Raw genomic sequence first — 18,924 nt, forward strand, 5'->3', positions numbered from 1 at the left:
CCCGTTTTTCCCTTCAACAGAATTTGAAGCTAGGGTTGCCAGATGGTTGAAACAAAAATACTGAACACCCTCCCCCCAGTGTTTTTTTTTTTTTGGCAGGGGGGACAGTGTTTGGTATTTTTGTTTCAACCATCTGGCAACCCTAGCTGCAGTCAGTTCTCCCCTCCCTCCAGGGCTACATCTAGACTATGAGCCTCTTTCAAAAGAGAGTGTCTAGACTGCAACCACTTTTGCCCAGGCAATTTGGATGCTCTCTTTCGATAAAGGCCTGTTTGCATTCAAGAGCACTTTCGAAAAAAGGCATTCTTCTTTGTAAAATGAAGTTTACCATGGTCGGAAAAAAAAAGCCGTGTTCTTTTGATTTAATTTTGAAAGAACGTGGAGGCAGTCTAGATGCAGAGGAAGTTTTTTCGAAAAAACCCTGTAGTCTAGACACACCCCAGAAGTCCTCCTTTTTATAGCCCCCAGCTGGGCCCTCATTAGTGAAAACTGCCTCAGTGGGGCTACCCTCTCAGTCCTCATTCAAGGCTGGGGGTTTGGCCCTTAAAGGGCCAGTTCAGGGCAAGGGCCCTGTCACACTGCCACTAACCATGCAGTACTTATTTTGTGAATAAATATCACAGAGAACTTCAGTATCCAGGGCTCTCAATCACAGCACCAAATTAACTTCAACTATGGTTGTACTCTGAAAAGTGACCGTCATAGTTAGGGATGTAAATGATTAACTAGCTAACCGGTAAGCCCCACCCTTTAGTTTTCAGAGCAGAGCTGCATTTTTAAAATACAGCACAAAAAATATCTAAAACTAAATTGGAAAATAATTATCTTTTAAACATGCTGAAATTAAAGTCTGATCAGCAAGGGCAGCCCAATGGATAAGAATAACTCTGTATGTCTATGTTTTGACATCAAGAAGAAACAAAAGCAGCATACACTTATTTAAACAAACACTAAGCATTAAAATTGTTGACACTAATAAATGTGCTTACATTATTTTGTAAACCACTGTTTGCCACATTTGTTAATTGGATAACAACAGAACACTGAATTTGACATACTGGCTTGTTACACACTATCAATATCAGGTTAGAAGAAAACCAGATTTTTTAAAAAAGATCAGGTGTGTCTAGAAAGAGATAGGGTGTAACATATAATTCTGCCAACACTGGCCCAACATTTCTACTTCAGTAAAGCAGATTTACCTCAGCTGAGGATCTGTCCTTTTTTAGTTTAATAATTAGTAGCATAAAATACTTCTAAATAACTCCCTTAAAATACTGACATCTTCATCATACGGATCCATGGGAAGGAGTCCCTTGAGGAATTCCTCAGGGATTTCAACAATTTCCACCTCACTATCAATCTCAGCATGAATCAGTCCACACAAGAGATCCACTTCTTTGACATTACAGTGCAGATAAGTTATGGTCACATAAACACCACCCTATACTGGAAACCTACTGACGACTATTCCTACCTACATGTCTCTAGCTTCCATCCAAGACACATCACATGATCTGTTGTCTACAGAAAAGCCCTAAGATGCAACCGGATTTGCTCCAATCCCACAGACAGAGACGAACACCTACAAGATCTTTATCAGGCATTCTTAAAACTTCAATACCCACCTGGGGAAGTGAAGAAACAGATTGACAGAGCTAGATGAGTACCCAGATGTCTTTATCAGAGGCAGCAGCATCCCCTGTCTGCAGGGGGGCCTGGAGCACCCCAGACAGAAGCTGCTCCGGCATCTCATGGAGCAGCCGCTGTCCACGGTGAGCTGAGGTGCCCCATGGACAGGGTGGCAAGTAGGAGCTGTTTTTTAAACCAGCTCCCTGCACAGATTGACTCCTGCCTGCTGCCCCACGCTGCTGCCCCTCTTACAGAGGCAGCAGCGTGGGGCTTCTGGGAGTGGAGCCAGGAGCGTGGAGTTGCAGGCAGCTCCCTCGCATGCTCTTCATTTAAATCTCAGACCAGCAGGCCGGGGCTGAGATTGAGTCAGCCTGCCAGTCTGAGTTTTAAATGCAGAGCACATGGGCGGGAGAAGGGGGGGTTGTCGCGGTTAACCAGGACTGTTAACCAACAAGCAATTGCTTATAGGTTAAATAGTTATCCATCTAACCACTACAATCCCTAGTTTTATCTTTAGGCTATGTCTAGACTGCATCCCTCTGTCGACAGAGGGATGCAAATCAAGCACATTGAAATTGCTAATGAAGCAGGGATTTAAATATCCCGTGGCTCATTAGCATAAACATGGCCACTGCTTTTTTTCAAAACGGTGCTTTTTTGAAAAAAACCAGCAGTCTAGATGCAGAGCTGTCAAAAAATAAAGCCTTTTTTTGACCAATCCTGTATTCCTCAAAAAATGAAGTTCTCTGTCGACAGCAAGATGTAGTCTAGACACATTCTTAGTGATTAATTGCTGCCACTATTTTCTATGGAGAAACCTTTGCAGGATAACTTCAAGACAAAAAAAAAAATGAATGCAAATCCTTCACTGCTTCACACTGACAACGAGGAAGTAGCTTCCCTGTGTGTCAGTGCTCCTTTCGCTTCCTGCATCTCACTTCCACTCACATTTCTACATATGCACAGTGAGAAGAGAACACATCTCTGATGCGTCTGCTAACTTCTGTTAACATCCTAACATGTCCACTTGCCTGGATTTCAGTCACTTCTCAGACTCAAACCCTTCACATTACCTGGTACCCTGAACACATATGAGCTGTATTTATACATTTTATGTATTTCACATTACAGCTGTATCCTTAAACACTTAAGTCGTCTCCTATGTTACTTTTGCAATGTGACTTAGAAGCATAAGCTGCTCAGTTAGGTGCTTTTGAAAATGTTACCCATGATGTGTACTTCAACATAACAGAAAATTAGACATCTGTGTAAACATGAATATTCCTATGTAGAAATATGTCATTATCAATATCATTTATTTTTGCAGTAATGCCTGTGAACCCCTTATGATCCAGAGCCCCTTACAGAAATGAATACACATGCCTCTAATCAGTAAGTTTATACACACAGACATTCATACATATACCCTAGTTTACACTTCTGAAAACCCCATAGTAGATACTCCTATGTAACATAGTACAGAATTGCTGTCTTTGCGGGTATATATCTTGCCCATGTTCGTTCGTGCACACGGTGAGGGAACTCCTCAACCCAATAAAGTCCATTCACTTAAGTGGGTCAAAGATTTCATCCATAGCATTTGAGACACTTTACAAACATTACACAAATGAGTTGTATTTTATATAAGAATACATCAGTTACATGATTGGTAACACATGAACAGTGTCCAATAAGGAAGAAAATGTGCATGAATGTTAATTGATGGTAGATTTCATACAGTATGTGTCTCTTTCCTAGGTGTGGCTGTGCATAGTGTATTTATGCACTTACAACCACCCTTGAGTTTATATTGAATATACTATTGGCAATGTACACAGGTGCATACACACCACTGAAGATGGGTGTGTCCAGTAGTTATGTGCCCACGTGGGTAAGCATGTTTAGTGTGTGCACCCTGTGAATGCACTGGTGAGCAGGTGTCGGGTGGCTGTGTGCTCAGAGGCCGGTGCCTGATTGGTGACTGTTGTGCCTGGTAGGTGGCTGCCTGCTCAGGGCTAGGTGCCTGGCAGGGATGTATCCAGAGGGGTGCCTACTAGGTGGCAGCCCACCCAGGGGTGGGTGCCTGTCAAGGATGTGCCCAGGGCTGGGTGGGTGCCTTGCAAGAGCATGCCAATGGAGAGGGTGCCCGGCAAGTGGCTGCCCATCCAGGGTGGATGCCCCGCAGGGGTGTGCCCAGGGTGGGGTGCCCAGCAGGAGTGTGCCAATAGGGTGGATGCCCGGCAGGAGTGTGCCCAGTGTGCCAATGGGATGGGTGCCCAGCAGCTGGGTGCCCAGGAGGGGTGTGCCCAGTGTGACTATGGGTGCCTGGCAAGGGTGCACCAAGGGCTGGGTGCCTGGCAGGAGCATGGCCAGGGCTGGGTGGGTGCCCGGCAGGAGTATGATCAGAGCTGAATGGGTGCCCGCCACCCCATGTGCCCCGGACCTTACCGCCGCCTGCTGGAAGGCGCCCTTGGTGTAGGTGCCACCACCGCGGTAGGTGATGGCCGGGATCTCACGGCTGAGCAGCGCGCACTTGTGCTGGCGTGCCCGGCGCTGGGAGATGTAGTCCACACGCGACACCACGTTGCTTTTGGAGGAGAAGGTGACAATAGCCACGCGCGTGGCAGCCGGCACCACGGGAAAGTCAGAGAGCAGCTTCTTGACAAAACGCAGTTCGCTGAGGAAGTTGGCAGGCCCCACGCTTGAGGACTCGTCCACCAGGAAGACCAGCTCCAGCCGCCCGCTGTGCTCTCGCAGCCGCCGCACCTGGCGCTTGAAGGTGCGGCCCAGCCGCTCAACCTTGGCAGCCGTGGTGTCCACTGGTGGCGGTGGCTGAAGCTGCAGAGCCCCCTGCGAAGCGGCGGCCAGGGCCAGGGCGGTAAAGTTGAGGGGGGGCTGCGGCGCACCTGCCCAGCCCATAACCAAACCCCCCCAGCAGCAGCAGAGCACCATCAGGGACCACATGGTCCAGGCAAAGTGGGGCTGCTGGCCCCTCCGCCAGCAGAGGCTGCGTGCTTCCCCACCTCAGGCAGCCAGTGGGGCCGGGGATCAGCTCCCTGCACACTGCCCCATGCACCTCAAGGCACGCTGCACCCCCGCGGCTGCAAAGAGACTGGCCCTGTCAGTGCTTCGCTCGCTGCCTCTCGCCGCCTACTGAGGGGTGGAAGGGAAGGGGGCAGGCGAGATCAGCAGCTCTTCTCCCGGCTCTCCCCTCCCCAGGGCTCCACTTCTTGCTGACGGGATTCCATGGCACCAGAGCCCCCAGCAGCTCAGCCTGTCCGCATTCCCAAAGCAAACACAGCGGCACCGAGAGCCCTGATTGATCCCAGATGTCTGGCGTGGAGCGGCGCTGGGGGGATGAATCCAGGCACCGGGAGTGTGTGTCAGTGCTCCTTTCGCTTCCTGCGTCTGACTTCCACTCGCATTTCTGTGTATGCCCAGGGAGAAGAGAACACATCTCTGACGTGTCTGCTAACTTCTGTTAACATCGTAACATGTCCACTTGCCTGGACTTCTCAGACTCCACCCTTCACAGTACCTAGTGTCCTGAAGTCATCCAAATGCATGAGTTAAAAGTGATATGTACCTTCCAGAAGGTGTAACCCATGCATCTAATAGGGAGCTATCTCTTTAAGAGACCTCTGTTGGGGAGGTAGGAGTGAGTGGAGTGTTACTCCCTCCACTCCCTGAACAAGCAAGCAGACCGCTTTCCCTCACTCTGCAGCAGGTACCGTTGTTGTTAACCCTCTACCAGGGATTACAAGCAATGCTACTTTTAGCAAGGAAAACCTGGGAGGTAAAATATCTTCTTCTGTGTTAATTGTCCACTTTAAATGCTGTTTTGATTTTAGCCAGACTGTTTTAGTTCACTCTCTCAGGCAGTGTGATGCTCCAGCTTCTCTGTAAATGTAGCAATGGGAAAAGAGTCATTTCTATTTTGTTAGTCTCCATTTTTGTATTTTCTTGTAACAGGGTTTTCTTTAAGTCTGTTCACTGGTGAGTTAACTGACTAGCTAATCAGTGAGCTGGCTGCCTAGCAGTGATCCATAGCAGAGGAAGAGCCTGCCTGGACTCCAGCTGAGGATTCCCTACAAGCAAGTTGAGAGATGATTCAGACTCAGCATATGGTGCAGATTTGAAGATCAGAGTCACAAACTGAGACTTTAGTGAACTAAAACTAAGCTTTTGGGATCTCTCGTCTCTTCTTACTGTGTCTGTGGGGACTGAATTGTTCATGTTTACTGTAACTATGGACTTTATCTGTGGGTTATAAAATAGCTGTATTCTGTTTTAAGAATTAGATTGTTTCTTCATAAGATTTTATAACGTTATTTAATTAAATTCATTTCTTTAGTTTCTTTTGGAGCTGGAATGTAGGGAGGCTGACACTGGGCAATTCTTGCTGAAATTCCTCACAGACTGAAATCTGGATCTAGTACTTTCTATGGGAGTGGGGATTTTTAGACACTGGAGAAGGGCAGTGAAGTCTAGCCCACAGAAGGTAACAAAGGCACTAAATACCCTACAGTACCAGACCCTCTATGCTTTGTGTTAATTTATTCTTTACGGTGATAACAATAAATGTAAAATTTTAGGCCAAATTCGGTTCCTGCTGAAATCAACAGGAGTTTTGCCATTAACGTTGACGGTATAAGGCAGGGTTACTCAATTTTGGAAGCCCTGGGGGCCACAATGATACTCACAATGTATGCCGAAGACCACAACTTAAGCATGGTTGCATAGACATGCAAATATCTATGCAAATAGCTTCTTTCACACCGACAGGCATGAATACACAACACACAACCTCCATTTAAGTCAGTTCTACTGATATTAATAAAATGCAATATTTACCCGATATCCACCCATATGACAGCACTTTTAATGAGCAGTGACAGTCCAGGAATTTAACTTCTAAAAAGCATATCAACAGGAGACCATTATATGGACTACTTTTCTGTTTTGGCTCCCACCCGCGGGCTGTGTGTTGAGCCCTGTGTAAACCCAAACCACACCGCAGGCTGCAAACAAACGGGACATGGGCTGCATGTGACCCACAGGTGTAGGCTGCGTGTTGAGTAGCCCCGGTGTCAGGTTTTTGCTATGATGGGACACACAATCTTACCAGAAACCCTCCTATGAACATTCTGATGTGGTGTGTGCTTGTGTGTGCACGCTTATGTATGGGAATGTCTTTCAAATTCCAATACATGTTCTTGCTATAAGCACCACACAAGCATGCATTACACTGGGGCTATGTCTACACTGCAGGCTTCTTGCGCAAGAACTGTTTTGCTCAAGAGTTCTTGCACAAGAGCACATCCACACTGCTCAAAGCACATCGCAAAAGTGAAGTGCTTTTGCATAAGAGAGCATCCACACTGGAGGGATGCTCTTGCACAAAGACCTCCCCCCTGGAACCACTTAGGACAGGGCAAAAGGGCACCAGGACCTTCCAGGGGTGGGGACTGGAGCCTCTCTGAGACACGTACTTAAAGGGTTCTCCCTGGACAGCTGTTTCTCTGCTGCTGCATGCTTTGGGACCTCTGGCAGGGACTCAAAGCTGTAGCAGTGCTTGTTGTGGTTGCCCTCAGCCTCTTTGGACACCACAGCTTGTGCCCTAGTGCCTTTGGGGACTTTTGCCTTCTCCTTGCTGTACTATGGAGCCAGGGATGGCCCTGTGCCTGCTCTGGCTCCACACGGCCATTTTGGAGTGCGTGCAGCTGCTGCTCTATGCTGCCTCGCTACTCCTGCATGAGCTCGACGCTGAGCTGTCTGGACTCCACCTGGATGCGGCAGCTTTGCTGTGGCATCCCTACCCCACTGTGGGGAGGCAATACTGGAGACTTGATGCCAGTTCTGAATGGTGGGACTGGCTGATCCTGGAGCAATGGGACAACCAGCAACGGCTCCAGAACTTTTGGATGCGGAAGCAGACGTTCCTAGACCTGTGTGCCTGGCTTGCCCCTGTGCTTCGCAGATGCAACACCCATCCCGTGTACAAGAGGGTCGCCATCACCCTGTGGAAGCTGGCTGCCCCGGACAGCTACTGCTTGGTGGCACACCAGTTCAGGGTGGGCAGGTCCACAGCGGGTGCCAGCTTGATGCAGGTAAGGCCCTCGGAGAGAAGGGCTGCAGTCCCAGCCCAGGAAAAGGGAAGACTCTAGGCTGGGAGGGTATGGTGTAGGGGAAGCCCTGTCACCCAGAGGATGGTGCCATCCCTCCCTCACATAGCCATGCTGGTGGTGGTGGGGTGCCAGGGCAAGGAGGCCCTTGTGTGTTTGAGGGGAGAGGGCATCAGGGGAGGCAGGCACCCCCAAGGGCTCATGCACCCTCCATGCCCATTCTATGTGTTCCCTGTGTTTCTGTGTGCCCTTCTGCAGGTTGTCAGAGCCATCAACGACATACTGCTCAAGAGGGTCATCTGCCTGCGGGACGTGGATGCAACCGTGGCTGGCTTCCCTGCCCTGGGGGTTCACCAACTGTGGGGGAGCCATGGATGGGACCCACATCCCCATACAGGTACCGGAGCATCGAGCGGCCCACTTTATCAACCGCAAAGTGTACTTCTCGATGATGCTCCAGGCCCTCATGGACCACTGAGGCCGCTTCATAGACACATGTGGGGTGGTCGTGCAGGACACCTGCATCCTCCAAAACTCCAGCCTGTTTCACAGGATGGAGGCGGGCACTTTCTTCCCCCAGCGGGAATTGATGGTTGGGGACATCCGCATGCCACCGTGCATTGTGGGGGACGTAGCCTACACCCTGATGCCATGGCTGATGTGGCCATATACCAGACCAATGGACCTCAGCTGAGAAAGATTCAACCTGCACCTGAGCTGGGCCCACAACCAGGTGGAGCGGCCTTCGGATGGCTGAAGGCGAGATTTCATTGTTTGCTCACCAGTCTCAACATGGGTGAGCAGAACATTGAGGTGGTCGCAGCATGTTGTGTGTTGCACAACATTGTGGAGCAGAAGGGGGAGGCCTTCCTCCCAGGGTGGATGACAGGCAAGGGCCAGGCGTTCGAGCAGCCCCAGACAGCCGCCAGCTGGCAGGCGCACCACAACAGGGTGCGCATCCGAGAGGCCCTCAGGGAGATGTTGTCCCAGGCTCCACACTAGGTCACTTCTGTCTCGCATCCACATCCCCTTCCCATCTCCAAGCCTTCCCTCCCAATAAACACAACTTTGTTTAACCAACAATAAACTATTTATTTACATAGGGATGAAGGGTGGGCAGTGGGAGGGGGCTCTGAACTGGGAGAGGGAGTTACTGCTGGAAGGGGCAGCTCCTCCAGCATGTCCACGGGTGCAGAGGCCTCGGTGCCCTTCAGCCCGGGTTGGGGCAGGCAGAATGGGAAGGTGGGCAGGATGGGGTGCAGTGGGGGGGCAGGGCATGAGTGTGGCAGGAGAGGGCATGGGCACAGGGAGGGCAGCAGGGTGAGGCAAGGCCATGCCATAGTGGATGACATGGCCGATGAGTGACATGAGGGTGGAGATGGTGTCGCACATGCGGTCGCACCGCTGGAGGATCTGGCCCCACACCTGCTGCTGCCATTGTCTGCTTCCCCTGGGCCACTTCCAACCTCCCCCTCAGTCTCTACCTGGCTTTCGGTCCACTGCGGGTTCCAGGGTCCTGGTAATCTGTGTTCTGGGGTAGGGTAAAGAAAGTTTCCTCTTCAGGGCCAGGGCCTGACAGCACGGGCCACTCCTTGACCTCTGCCAGATCCTCAGGGCCCTCCTGGCATGGGAACTCAGGGCAGGCCTTTGCTTCCTCCAGCGGCTGGGTACCTACTGAGCTCCTGGGCTGGACTTTTATGCCTCCTGCCCCACTCCTGGGCCTCTGTGGAATTAGAGAGGCAGGCTCCGTCTCAGCCCACTCGGGCTCAAAGAAGTTCTTCCTCCTCAGGATCAGTGAGCAGCCATCCCTGCTCACTACATACCCCTCCCCCCTTAAGTCCAGCTCCTGGTCCACGGGGCTGGGCACTTGATCTCCTCCCCCCCCCCCCCCCCGGGACAGGCAATCAGCATTGGAATTCACCTTCCCCGGCTTGGTCTTGTACGGTAAAAGTGTACTGCTGCAGGGTGAGATACAGTCGCATTATCCAGGCATTGGCATTTCTCATGTTGTGCAGCCACTTGAGGGGTGCGTGGACTGTAATTAGTATAAACGAGTCCCCTAGGAGGTAATAGCATAAGGCTTCAACCACCCACTTAATGGCCATAACCACCAGAATAGTTTCACTCCCTAGGAAAGAAAGAGTTTGACTAATATAAAGGACAAGGTGTTCCTCCCCATCCACGTCTTATGAGAGTACTGCCCCCAGCCTGATTTCCAAAGTGTCTATTTGTACAATGAAGGGTCAGTCGAAGTCAGTGCTGAAAAGGACCGGTTCTCTACACAACACATCCTTCAGGGTCTGGAAGACTTCCTCACATTCCGAAGACCACAGTACTCGTTGCAGTCTATTTTTGGTCAACGATGCCAGAAGGTTTGAACCACAAAGTGGTGGTAGTAACTAGCCAGCCCAAGGAACTGCCGTACCTTATGCTTCGTGGTAGGAGCAGGGTACTTTTAGACAGCCTCTACTTTTCTCATGAGGGGGGGCACCAATCCCCACCCCAACCGGTACCCCAGTTAGGTAATCTCCTGCCATCCAATATGGCATTTTTTAGAGTTGGCCATGAGGCTGGCATCCTGGAGTGTTTGAAGGACAGCCACCACTTGTAATAAATGTTCATTCAAGTCTTGGCTGTAGTGTAGACTACCACATTGTCTACATAGGCTGCATGGGGGCTTAATAATCAGTCCATCATCCACTGGAAGGTGGCTAGGGCCCCATGAAGGCCAAAAGGCATCCAGACAAAGTGAAACAGGCCAGAGGGCGTGGAGAACACCATTTTCTCCCGGGACTCTTGATCTAAAGGGATCTACCAATATCCTTTGGACAGGTCCAGGGTGATAAGATATTGAGCCATTCCAAGACAGTCTAGCATCTCTTCAGTTCTAGGCATCAGGTACGCATCAAATTTCAATATCACATTGATCTTGCAGAAGTTGATGCAGAATCGACTACCCTCAGGTTTTGGGACAAGAACCAAAGGGCTCCTCCACTCGCCAATCTCTCAATCACCCCTAGGTCTACAATCGTCTGGACTTCACCTTCCACAGTCTCCCTCATCCGTGTTGGTAGGGGGCGGGTCCCTTTTCACACTATTTGGCCAGGAGGAACGGGTTATGACTATCCTCCAGCCAGGGCAGGTGGTAAAGGTGTTCTTTAAAGCTTCTATCAATTTTTGAACCTGCTTCCACTGACTTTCAGTGTGTCACCCAGCTGTGGTCCTTCCTCCTTGGCTAACTCCGGTACCTGGGGTCCCAGTGCCAGCTCCAAGGGATGGGGTTAATAAGTAACCCTTCCAGTGCTTGCCATGGTTTCAGAAGGTTGACATGATTAACTTGCCTCTTCTTTCAATCAGCCTGGTGGACCTTGTACATGATTGAGCTTATCTAATGGGTGACTAAACCTCATTCTATGAGGAATAACGTCTATTCTGAAATCGCTATTTCAAAATAAGGCATGTGTAGATGCTCCACTGTTATTTCGAAATGGCCCCTCACCAGGGCCATTCTAAGTTACTCCTCCCCGGTGCCTCCTGGGGCTCTAAATCGAGGTAGCACGTCTACATTAGGGAAGCCTGCCTTGAACTAATTTTGAGGTTTGCCTGTAGTGTAGACCTGTTATTTCAAAATAAGCTATTTTTTATAATTATTCCAGAATAGCTTATTTTGAAACAAGTGTGCAGTGTTGACATACACTCAGTGAAACTGAGTGTGACTGCTTAATAAAGTGGCATCAAGAAGCTTTTGGATCCTTTCCTTTTCAGCAGCTAAAGGGTATGGGTCTTCAAATGTACCAAACACCTACTAGACAAGAGCTGGTATGATACAGACTCACTCAAAGACTCAGGCCAAAAGGGTCACCTAGTTTGACCTCCTGCATACTACAGGCCTCAGACCCTCATCTACCCACTTCTGTAATAGGCCCCTAAACTCTGGCTGAGTTACTGAAGTCCTCATATAATGATTTTAAAACTTCAGGTTACAGAGAATCCACCATTTATACACTAGTTTAAAGCTGCAAGTGTCTCATGCTCCATACAGCAGAAGAATGGCAAAAATCCTCCAGGATCTCTGCCAATCTGACCTGGGGAGAAAATTCTTCCTGACTCAAAATATGGGAATCGCTTAGACTTGCAGTGGACAACCAGGGCCAATGAGTGGGCTGCATGACTGTCCCTCCTTCATATCAGTGGGCTACAAGATTACCATAACCAATGCAGCATCCTGGGATAGGGTACCTTTGCTAACTGCCTTTGTATACTAAAACTTGTGGGGGGAGCCGATTGAACCACAGCCATACTTTGACGGGATGTAGAGGGTGGGCATGGCTCCCCTCACAGTCAATGTTGTGTGCAGTGAGCACACACCTCACTTGACACGCCCTTGCTTTACAGGTGAGTCGGTTTAGTAATACTGGAAGAGAAAAATCAATATGGATTGAAACTAGCTGAATCTGGAAACCATGCAATGGTAAACAAAATGTCTTGCGGACCATACACAGAACCCCAATGGGCCGTATGTAGCCCATCACCGAGTTAGACCCTGAACATGTGAAAAAGACCCACTAGACAGACATCTGGAAAGTATGGAATAGGATCCAGGAACAGCACTTTAGTGAAAATCACAGCAGCTGTGAATGATGGAGCTAAACTTCTCATAAAAGCTTTCTCTCAGGCCCTCACTCATGGCTCACACTAATTAATGCATGTTTCATATTTCCACATATCAGGAGTCATCTGCTAGGTGTCTAGTAAATGTTTCAGTCATGGTAAACATCCAGGATGACAGCACAGCAGAGACAGCACCTCTGACACAAACATCTTCCAGAGATCCCTCCACAGACAGTGCAAATATTTAAAGAACAGAAGAGAACCCTTTCACTTTTTGAATGCGGAAGGCTCAGCATCTGTTGGAAGCAGCATTACATGACATACCATATATTAGAAGTGTAGCACTCCTTGCACGAGATTCTAAAGCAATGCTTCAGGTACTCTACTTGTGGAGGCAGACAAGTGAAGTTAGTGACAATTACGTCATACCATGGAGACCCTTTCTACATGTGGACCACAAGACATTTTGATTATGGTTGCCTATGTGCAGGGCCGGACAAAGGCATGGGTGAACCGATGGGGGGCACCTGATGGCAGCTGTAAGGGGCACCCGGTGTTCCTTACAGCTGCCATCAGGAGCCACGCACCTGGCTCCAGCAGCGCCGGCCCCGTGGCACCGGACAGCAGTGCCCTTGCCCTCACGGCTGTGGGGCCCTGCATGGCCCGGTGCGTGCGCCAGCAGTGCTGGCCAGGCCGGGCCAGGCAGCACATGTACCGTGTGCCCCAGGGGCAGGCCTGCACATGTGCCCTGGGGTGGTGCTGCACGCTCGGGCCCAAGGCACCAAAAGGGCTTGGGCTGGCCCTGACTATATGCAAGGTTGCCAGATTCCACTGTTTTCCCTTCACATAGGGGTTTTTTTGCTACCAGTATTACTGAAACACACATCAAGCAAGGTCATGAGGTGCATGCAAATTGCACACAACAATGACTGTAAGAGCCATGTGCTCCCTCTGCAGACAATTAGAGCGCTGCTATGGTTCAATCGGCACACCCTGCAAATTCTAGGTACACAAACAATTAACAAAACTACCCTATCCTCGGAGACTGTCTTGGTTATGATAATCTTGTGGCCTACTGAGATGGAGGGCCACTCGTGCGGTGTATTCACTAGCCTGGGTTGCCCATCACTGTTCAAATCTATAGTATTTACAGATAAACCCACACATGACTTGTACTATTTCTGGGAGCCTGGAACAATTTACCTGGGATTCATTAATTATTTCAAGGGCTCTTGGTTTTATTTGTTTAATAAACTCTGCCAATTGGAAAAGAAGATGAGGATGTTGGATTTCATTGTATTACACATATTGGGACAGAAAAAAAAAAGTGGGGCCAACAAGGGGGGGAAAAAAAGACAAAAAAATCATTGCTGTCAGAGAAAGCAGCTAACAATAGAGAACAGGAACATAATAGTTCAGAGGAAGAAAAGAAAGCTGATTATTACATTGATGTGTATTTTCCTAAGTTAACTCAAACAGTGGCATTTTAAACCTAACAAAATCTTTTTTTGGGTTCTTAGAAAAAAGCATATCCCTAGAGTTGTAATTTGTATGAAAGAAGGAAGACAGAACTTAATCTTTTAAACCAAGAGATAGGATGCTGCTAGTTCAGTGAAAATGTAGTATTATCATTCCTTCTCAATACACTGCCATATCATGAAGTGATCATCAAGCCCAATTAAGAAAATGTAGAAGACAGCAATACTATTGTATCCATGGAATACCTTATTTACCTGTGCTTGTACAACTAAATCATCTATGTGTAACAGATTTTCTTTGCTTGTTTTTAAAAATAGATTGTTAGGATTACAGGGGAAGGAAAACTGATTCTCATTTCTATGGAGCTGTAACATACTTAAATTGTATTTATAACACAATTACTTAAGGTTAATTTTTAAACTTTAGAAAATTCTTATGATATTGAGCCTATAGCATAGCTTAATTGCACAACTACAGCATTACCTTGCAGATGTTTTTTTTAAATGTTATTTCCACACACTACTCTAGAGCACACTACAAAGTGAACATTATATACCGTTATCAACTATATGGAGCAAAGAGGAGGAAATACTTGACCCTATCAATGCTGAGCCTCACACTGGCTGGAATCCTTATTGATTTCCTTTCAAAGCAAAATTCCCACTGAACTCAATAAGAATTCTGTTTAAATACGTGACCTATTAGAGAGTTTGTCAAACACCCAGCTGCAGATATTAAGCAGGGATGTGAACCGAGTGTTTAACCAGTTACCCAATTAAAGGGGGGCCCGGGAGCGCACTCCCCTCTCTCCGGCAGCTGCTCGCTGAAGGAGTTGGCGGGCCCCGCGCTCGAGGACTCGTCCACCAGGAACCCGGCTCCCGCAGCCGCCGCACCTGGCGCTTGAAGGCGGCCCAGCCGCTCAACCTTGGCGGCCGTGGTGTGCGCCGGCGGCTGCAGCGCTCTCAGCAAGGCGGCGCCACCTCCCTCCCCCAGCAGCAGCAGCAGCGCGCCAGCAGGGGCCGCATGGTCCAGGCAAAGCGGAGCCGCGCGCTCCCCCGCCTCGGGCAGCCAGCGGGGCCGGGGATCAGCTCCCTGCGCGCTGCCCCATGCCCCTCAAGGCGCGCTGCACCCCCGCGGCTGCAAAGAGACCGGCCCTGTCAGCGCTTCGCTCGCTGCCTACTGAGGGGTGGAAGGGAAGGGGGCAGGCGCGATCCGCGGCTCTTCTCCCGGCTCTCCCCTCCCCAGGGCTCCAGTTCCTGCTGAGGGATCCCCTGGCACCAGAGCCCCCCGCAGCTCAGCCTGTCCGCATTCCCAAAGCAAACACAGCGGCACCGAGAGCCCTGATTGATCCCAGCTGTCTGGCGTGGAGCAGCGCTGGGGGGACGAATCCAGGCACCGGGAGTGCCAGGCTAATTGGAAACACGGTGCGGAGACAACACCCGGCGCTGGGGTGGAGGCGAGAGAGATCAAGTTACAAGCGCCCCCCTCTCGTTACAGGCATGAGCTTGACTGTTGGCACCCCCTCCAGAAAGTGTTTTGTTGTGGAAGATGAGGAGTTTGACACGGGACTTGAACCTAGGCCTCCTGAATCCAGTCCCGGGCTTGGCTGCAGCTATTCTGTCATTTAAACCGGTATGTGACTCAGTTTCCCCAAGGAAAGAAACCATCATTAGTGATTGTGGCCATGCTCAGATGCAAGGGCTGATGGGACTATACAAATAGCTAGACAGAGGTACCTTCAGAACATCGTCCTAATTTGCTAGAGTGAAAAGATTGCCCTGGGATAAGTAGGAAGCCCAGGAGTAAGTAGGTTGCAGGAGTTCGGCAGCTTTTCTATTTTGTGGAGCAGATTGTTAGTGAGAGACTCCCTGATGAACCTGCTCTCGCTGCCATAACTCTGCATACCTTTACTGTACAGATTTCACTCTTGGGATCACCCATGACACAGATTAGTTTTAAAACCACTGATTTAAAGTATTGTCCTTTGCTAGTCCAAAGAGCTAAACTTCCATAGATTGGAACTTTGCATAAATTAACACATACCTTCATTTAATCTCCTTCTGCACTTTCACTTTCCATTAGGTGCAATGACATAGGAACATGTGTCTGCTGCATTTAACACTCAACTCCATGAGGTAAATTTAGTTATGGGATGCAGTATTTTGGTGGCAATGTTGCCCAGGCATCTGGGGCTCTGCTGATGGGAAATCAATGCCACTAGTGCTCTCTTGAGATAAGGTTATCACTTGATTAGGAAAAAAAACTATTTAGAATTCAAGTGGCACATATATGCAAGTATCTGTTACTTTTACATTGACAGTGCTTTACTACCTCAAGTGTTTCACATTGTGTACATAACCCCTTTATCCCTGAAATACAACCATCCCTGGAAAAGCTACCAGACACCATGCTATACATGTTAGAGGCAAATACTTTTGGTAAATAGTGGTTGGTGACTGAGCAGGCGGAGGTCTGCACCTCTTCAAAACCCACAGCCACAATGGACATTAATGCTACGTCTACACTCTCGGCAAAGATTTGCATGAGTCAGACTCATTTGCATATTTTCTGCCAATCCCTTTTTATGCTGGGGTTTTTGTGCAAAATCAAGCAGTGTGGACTTTCTTTTTCCGCAAAAAACCCTTTTTCCACAAGATCCTTGTGCCCCAAAAAAGGAGGTATACTGATCTTGCGGAGAAGGGGTTCTCGCGCAAAATGAAAATGTCTACACTGCTTGTTTTTGCACAAAAATGGATTGGCAGAAAATACTAATAAGATCACAATTTATACTAATTAATCCCTCATTAGCATATTTTCTGAGGGTGAGGGAGGGAGGGGAGGAGAACTGGCAGTGTAGACATAGCCTAAGGGTTTGCCTACCCAGGGTAGTTAATCTGCAGCTTTTTGAGTTAATCCACTTTGAAAAGGCTTATGTAACACCACAATTGTAGTGCAATGGATTCTGCACTGATTGCAATCTCTGGCATTCTCTTTCAAAGTGAACTAACTGCTGCAAAGGGAGTTAGTCTGTTCTATTGTTTATGTGCATGCAGTGTTGCTGCAAACTACTTTGGCAGTCTCACACCACCACCCTCTTCTCCTCCCTCTAATCCACTTTGCAAAAGACTGTTACTGACCTGTTTACCTGTGTGCCCTCCCCTGCTCAGGGGTCAAGCTGATTGTGTCTCCTCCTCCCCTGTTTGTAGGCAGGCACATAGCTAGATTTGGTCAATTATCTCCTGTGTTCCAGTTCATCAAGCATCCCTCTTGGAGCCATGCTGAGATCCTGGATCTTATTGCCATCTGGAGAGAAGCATTAATGCTGGAAGCTAATGGAGTGAACCATGGGAATAAAGGCTTTTGTGGACATTGTGAGGCAGATGTCTGGTAGGAGCCCTGACAGGAATGCTGAGCCATGCTGGATAAACAGCAAACAGCGTAGGAGTACCTACCTTAAAGAAAGGGACAACTGGAAAAATCCCTCAGGGGATACATTACTACATGGCCACCCAACCCCAGGCAGCTTGTGGCTGCCTTCCCCACCCATGGATGAGCAGCAAGATCTATCAAGGAATGAGCAATAGGCGGCCAGTGAAGACATCTTCCTAGAAGGCCAGGATCTCTTTGAGACTGAGGCCCCTGATTATGGTCGGGGAGAAGGCAAGTCTGATCCCTACCCTACAGGTAATCACCACAATTCCCAGACTGGGTCTGAGGAAGCTGATCCTGTAGACTGGGATGGGCAATAATTTTGGATGGGAGGGGGGCACTCCAAGATTTTGGTAAGTGGTCAAGGGCTGCACTTTTCTATGGAGGGGTTGTGGAGTCTGGGACAGAGGTGGGGTGGGGAAGGGAGCTTTGGGTAGGGACTGGGTGCAGGAGAGAGTTTGGGGTCTGAAAGGGAATTTGAGTGAAAGATGGGGTTGACTCCAGTCAGGTGATTAGGGTGCAGGGTCAGGAAGGAGATATAGGTGCAGGAGAGGATTCTGGCCTAGTGGAGGAGTGTCAGAAGCGGTGCAGGGTCTGGGAGGGAGCTGTAACCTGGAGGAAGGGGACTGGAGAGTGCTGTTTCCTAAATAAAGACCCCCCCCCATTATCCTGTTTTATTACATAATAGATTGTTTAAAAATAAAAGGCTTTAAAGGGGTTGTAAGGAGTTAACAGTTAATTTTTTTAATAGAAAATATTTACATGTGCTCTAATTCAGAAGGTTTACAAACACGTATAGGCAAAGCCAAGATGCAGTAGGGACTGCCACTGCACTTCTACCAGGTATTAAACACTGAACAGCACAAAAAGCACCTCCTCCCCTTCCACAGATTAACAGCTGGATGAACAGCTGCCCAGTTTCAGACAGGGGCACTCAGAATGGGCTTCCCTGATAATCTTGCCCCAATTGTTTGCATTGGACGACACCTGGGTTGCTCAAACAGAACAAGTCTCTGCACCTGTCTTCAACCCATTGCTAAGGATCTCGCTCGCAAATATTGTGCCAAACACAGCATGCGGTTATAACCTTTGGGATGTCTTTTTTCTGCTCCTCCCAATCTATTCCACAAATAGATCATCCAATCTAGTCCATCTCTCCTTCAAACAGCCAAATGCACACTCCCTGGTCATTTTGCTGCTATGGAAGCAGTCGTAAGACAGCTTTTTGCTTCTGTTTGAGTACTGCTAATGGCTTAATGTAGAGGGACATTCCTTTCTGTTTATGAGTTCTGAATTCTGGTGTTGGGGAACCAAATAGTAGGCATGAATCCCATTGATTGCCCTGGTACAGGAGGGGAATCTTAAGTACGGAAGGCCATCAATTGCCTCCTGAACATTACCAAACTGTAAAACCCAGCACAACAGTACCTTTTCCACGGCATCCTGTGCCTGCATGTCAATGGCCTGATGGTGGGTCAATCTTATGCCAAATCTGCACTGGTTTCCCCAGCCCAGCATGGCACTGAATGCCATGAAGCTTCTCCAGCAACCAGTCCTCTAATAGTTCCTTGGTTTTTTTTGCTTTTCTTCCCTGTCTGTGTTCTGCTCCCCCCACTAGAAGAACCTCTGTTGCTGCCACATCATCTGT

At 48.8% G+C, this 18,924-nt stretch overlaps 2 protein-coding genes across 5 annotated transcripts in view; one reads left to right on the plus strand and one right to left on the minus strand.

Annotated features, from left to right (window-relative positions):
• Positions 1–14,635, minus strand: part of SVEP1 (sushi, von Willebrand factor type A, EGF and pentraxin domain containing 1) — a 177,310-nt gene extending 162,675 nt beyond the window's left edge. For 2 of the 3 annotated variants that reach the window (XM_075931435.2, XM_075931434.2), the window contains exon 1: positions 4,081–4,735. In XM_075931435.2, coding sequence (XP_075787550.2) covers positions 4,081–4,596 — 516 coding nt within the window. In that variant the 5' untranslated portion in view covers positions 4,597–4,735. Of the gene's footprint in view, positions 1–4,080; positions 4,736–14,618 lie in introns of those variants that run through there. The other variant, XM_075931436.2, reaches the window with a different exon arrangement.
• Positions 5,261–8,849, plus strand: LOC102446578 (uncharacterized). 2 transcript variants are annotated; one of them, XM_075931437.2, is made up of 3 exons: positions 5,261–5,359; positions 5,605–7,742; positions 8,016–8,849. In XM_075931437.2, exons 2-3 carry the CDS (start codon positions 7,293–7,295, stop codon positions 8,757–8,759), a joined length of 1,194 nt encoding a protein of 397 aa, XP_075787552.2. In that variant the 5' UTR covers positions 5,261–5,359; positions 5,605–7,292; the 3' UTR covers positions 8,760–8,849. The 2 variants fall into 2 exon arrangements, with proteins under 2 accessions (XP_075787552.2, XP_006118056.4); XM_006117994.5 differs by having other exon boundaries at positions 5,267–5,428.
• Positions 14,636–18,924: the final 4,289 nt, after the last annotated feature.

This window comes from Pelodiscus sinensis, chromosome 6, assembly GCF_052426305.1.
Source record: "Pelodiscus sinensis isolate ZL-2025 chromosome 6, ASM5242630v1, whole genome shotgun sequence".
NCBI classification, from domain to species: domain Eukaryota; kingdom Metazoa; phylum Chordata; order Testudines; family Trionychidae; genus Pelodiscus; species Pelodiscus sinensis.